Here is a 4,277-nt window from a genome sequence, read left to right as displayed (position 1 = left end):
CAAAGACTAGGTAGAGGTTGGTTTGAACCCATGCCCCTGGGGTGGTCAGTCCACATCCTCCCAACAACTCCAGGCGTCCCATTGCTCCAGATCGCCTGGCTCCAGCTCCCAGCCTCCCCCAAATCCCCAAGGTTCTCTGCCTGCTTCCCCTGAGCCAGCCACGTCTGCCAGGTCACCGGCCAGCAGCACCCAGTCCCGAGGGTCCCAAAAGCAGCAGACGCACTCAGTGGGTAGCACACTTTACTAAGGTTTGGGGGAGGGGTACATCGCAGAGCAGCAGAGCAAACTTAAAACGGAGTGGGAGACATCCTCCGACAAGCCCCTCGGCCCTCTCCACCAGCGGGAAGTTGACACCGACCAGTATCCACCGACCCTACTCGCCCCCCGTTCACTCCCCCGGGACCTCCAGACCCCTCTCCGTCATGCTTGCAGAGAAGCCCAGGGAGGAAGGCCAGGGCCAGCCCTGGGGAGAGACCATTCATTCATCACTATCATTTATTCCAGGTGGTGCAGGACCCAGGAGTGGTCACGGGCTGGGTCAGCCACAGAGGGATGAGGAGGAACTGGCCAAGGACCAAACCCCAGAGAGCCTGGAGGGGCTGCGGAGCCTCACGTGGTGAGCCTGGGCCACGAGATAACTCACGTGGCCAAGGGGTGCAGAGGCCGGCTGGACTCAGGGGTGCAGGGACGAACAGAGGGCCCACTGCTGGAGCAGAAAAGGCCGGGGAAGCCGCACTCTCGGGTCACCCTCCAGGGGCCCTCCCTGCCTCCTCCCACCCGAAGCACCCTGTCCCTCTGTGCCATCCCGCAGACCCCGGTTCGGGGACTGGCCTTCCATACCCTACCTGCGGTGGCACCCGACTCAGCGTGGGGATGTGAGTGTGCCTAGTTCTGTGGCAGACTCCTGGCACGTGAGCCTGAAACGGCCCGACGGCTCTTGGGGAGTGGACCACCCGCAGCGGGAAAGGGCACGTGGAGACCTGCACACAGGGCCGTGTCTGCAAGTTCTCGTCTGCACACACACCTGGACCTGTGCGGCTTGCCTGAGCTGGGGCACACCGATTCAGGAGCTGCTGTGCCACCGATGTGTCAGCGTGGGCGCACGTGGGGAGCATGAGCGTGGTGTGGTGGGTAGTGTGCCCTCAGTGGGTATGGGTGTGGGTCTGGTGTGTCCATCTCCCTAGTGTGTGCATACACGGTTGCAAGGCCTCACACTCAGGCCCACTCTGTGACCTTGCTCAGCCCAGCACTCACCGCCCCTCAGGCTGTTCCCAAACCTTTCCAGGCCTACAGTCCCCTGGCAACCCCCAGAGGACCTGCGCCACCCTCCCTGCGCCTACTCACCTGCACTTTCTCTGCCAGGAACCCCTCCCTCCCCAAAATCTCCACCCAGGCTCAGACCCGGGTCTCCAGGCTCAGAAGTAATTTTATTTCTCTGCAGATATCCTCACAGCCAGGCTGTTGGGCTGAGCCCGGCTTCCCCTCAGGGACCCAGGGGCCCAGCCTCCTGCCGGACGCCTGGTCCCTGGAGATGTCCTGTGGCTGCAACTTGGAGCTGATGGGGAGACAGGGAGGTCTCACAGCTGGGGCGGGTGGGAGCCACAGGCTGCGGATCGGAGCCAAGGCTGCCCCCAGTGCCAGCCAGGCCAGGCTGGGGAGGGGGCAGCCATGGGCTCAGGTGTGGGGGGACAAGCTCGGAAGCCCTGCGGTGGGGAGGGGGCCTCAGGGTCCAGCCCAGAGGAGGGCGGGCCCCAGGCTGAGCAGGAGCCCCCCAGCCAGGGCCCAGGGGCTGCGCCCTGCCTGTGCCACCCCATTGCACAAATCCTTCTCACAGCAGTCCACGTCCACTTTCAAGATCCCAGAGTTAATGAAGCCCATCAGATAGTCTGAGAAAAAGTGCCGCTTCACAAAATCACAGGACGAGGCACACATCTTGTTCACGGAGTGATCCTTCCTGCCTGGGGATGAAGACAGGGAGCCTGGGATTGGAGCCCCACAAGCCTCTCGGCCTCGTGTCCAGGACCCAGCCCAGGGACCCTCCAGGTCAGCTCAGGACCCCAGAGCAACACAACTGAGGCTTCAACCCACCCATGCTGTCCCCCAGCTCCGCGGAAAGAGTCAGAGAGAGTCAGGTACCTGCTGACTGTCACACAGCAGGGCAGGGTCATGCCCCCAGACACACGCCATTGTCCGAGGCCAGAGGGATTCCGATGACACCACCGACCCCCACCCCCCAGCCTGGAGCCTGACTTACTGCTGCTGGGATCTGTGATCCAGACAGTGGCACACACCGTGTCTGATGGATGGCACTGCTTCGGGGTGCAGTGGCTGGAGTTGGTGGTCAGCGTGCAGTCCTGGCACCACAGGCCGTGAGCTGGGCAGGGCACGGGGACGAGAATGACTAGAGGAACTGGGGTTCGAGCCAGCCAGCCCCCTGCATCCTCCCCACCTGCCTCGTTGCAGGTCTTAGGAGAGCCGCGTGGCTGTAGGAGGCCAGGCACCCCCTGACCAGGAGTGACCAGGCCTAACTGGCACCTGGAGGACAGGCTGGGAAAAACCTGTTTGCCTTTGGGCAGGTTGGGGTGAGGGTGCTGCCGCTGGGACTCCGGAAGCCCCTCTGCACCCCCAGGCCCCACACATACGCACAGTGCACATGCACAGAGTCACACGCATCACACCTGTGGTGCCCTCCTGCACACCCCTCCCCGTGGCTCACATCCCCCAGAATCCAGTTGGTTCCATCGAGGAAGATCAGACAGGACTTGACGGGGAGCCAGAGGGGCTCTAAGAAGAGCGCATAGGGGAACTCCGGCACCAAGCCAAGGCATCCGCGGGGGGCCAGCCGCAGGACCAAGGCCCAGGAGGTAGAGCACCCCTGCCCTGGGAGCCAGGAGAGACCCACGTGGCTGTAGCCGGGGCAGCCCGAGCAGGGGGCTCACACTGCGAGGGCTGGGCTGGGGTCGCAGAGGTGTGGGAGGGGGTGTGGGCTTGATGGGCATCATAGGAGAATGGCCGCCCCACACCTGGTTCTCTCCGGAGCTGTCTCGCACAGACTCTCAGATGACCTGGACTCCCCCCCGCCAGCGGCCCCCAGACTTACCGGGGGACGAGCACAGCAGAGCGGCCAGCAGCACCAGGCCGAGGCCCTTCATGGCTGCAGGCAACATGCTCCAGGCGGGCCTCGGGAAGGCGCGGGGGCTGCGGGCGGGGGTCGTCTGGGACACCGGCCTGGCAGGGGGAAGCCTTGATCAGGAAGGAGACCAAGCCCCCGGCCCAGCTCGAAGGGCCCTCCCCTTTTCTGGCATCCTAAGGCAATCTCCCCCCTGGAATCCAGAGCCTGGGGTCGCCGGGGAGCTCCAAAGCCCCGCCCCCAGCCCATCAGCGAGAGCATCCACCATCGCTGCACCCACTCCAGGGAGAAGAGGCCTGCCCTCTCGCTGGGGGACAGCCCGAAATGCCCCCTTCTGGCGCTCGCACCTGTGGGATGAGGGGTGGGGAGGTGGGGGTGGTCGGGAGGCGCGTCTTGTCCCTGGGGAGCCGTAGGTGTGTCCGGAGAGGAAAGGGCATGACGAGGTGCGAGTGGACAGTACCTGCCGGCGGGGGAGGGGCGCGCGCTACCCCCATCCCCACCTCTGGGCCGGGGCCCGGGGGCCCGGGAACCCGGCGCTGAGCCTCCTCCCCTGTCTCCTCACGCGAGCCTTGGCTCTCACCGCGGGTCTAGGCGTGGAGCGCGGGCCTCGGGTCGGGGGCGCACTCACATCCCCGGGGTGCCGCGACTCCGGGCCTCCGGGCGGCGGGGGCGGCGCGGGGAGCAGTGCCCTTCGGTCTCCCTGCGGACGGGAACCCGGGTGCAGCCGTGTCTTTCGGGGAACGCAGCCGCAGACACGGACCCCGCGCGAGGGGCGGGGCAGAGCCGGGGCGGGGGCCGCGCGGGGGGCGGGGGCGGCTGGAGTCTCGCGGATGGGGGCGCCTGGGACTCAGGGCCCCGCAGGGTCACCGTCCCGGGCCGTCCTGGGCCCCCTGGCCAGCAGGCACCCCGCTGCCCCGCCCGCGCGAGCGCGCGCGCGCGCCCTCCCCGCTCCCGATCTCTTCACCCGTGCGCTCCCCCCACCTCCCCCTCCCCCAACCCAGGCGCTGGCAGGTCCCTTCCCCCTCAGCCTGAGATCCCCTTGGAATTTCTCGGAAGAACGTTTACTGCGAAAAGAAGCGAAAGGCACAAAGACGCAGAGAGGGAGGGAGGGAGCGAGCGCCGCAGGTACTAGCCCAGGCCCCTGTTC

At 66.3% G+C, this 4,277-nt stretch overlaps 1 protein-coding gene across 3 annotated transcripts; it reads right to left on the bottom strand.

Annotated features, from left to right (window-relative positions):
• Window positions 1-223: 223 nt before the first annotated feature.
• Window positions 224-3,912, bottom strand: LY6H (lymphocyte antigen 6 family member H). Of its 3 annotated transcripts, none has more exons than XM_061438392.1 (4): window positions 3,759-3,912; window positions 3,101-3,228; window positions 2,255-2,374; window positions 224-1,958 (listed from the first exon to the last, which is right to left on the bottom strand). In XM_061438392.1, coding segments are annotated over exons 1-4 (486 nt in total). In that variant the 5' UTR covers window positions 3,761-3,912; the 3' UTR covers window positions 224-1,722. The 3 variants fall into 3 exon arrangements, with proteins under 3 accessions (XP_061294376.1, XP_061294377.1, XP_061294378.1); XM_061438393.1 differs by having other exon boundaries at window positions 3,711-3,911; XM_061438394.1 differs by lacking the exon at window positions 3,759-3,912 and adding an exon at window positions 3,478-3,677.
• Between the last annotated feature and the right edge of the window lie 365 nt (window positions 3,913-4,277).

Source organism: Bos javanicus, chromosome 14, assembly GCF_032452875.1.
Source record: "Bos javanicus breed banteng chromosome 14, ARS-OSU_banteng_1.0, whole genome shotgun sequence".
Classification (NCBI taxonomy): Eukaryota; Metazoa; Chordata; class Mammalia; order Artiodactyla; family Bovidae; genus Bos; species Bos javanicus.
This window is presented reverse-complemented; position numbering and strand designations above follow the sequence as displayed.

Excerpts from the sequence above, each read along its gene's own strand:
- LY6H (XM_061438392.1), bottom strand. Across the intron at positions 2,375-3,100 it reads TCTGCTGTGCTCGTCCCCCG|CTCACGGCCTGTGGTGCCAG; the intron begins GTAAGTCTGGGG and ends TGCCCTGCCCAG. Across the intron at positions 1,959-2,254 it reads GATCACAGATCCCAGCAGCA|GCAGGAAGGATCACTCCGTG; the intron begins GTAAGTCAGGCT and ends CTTCATCCCCAG.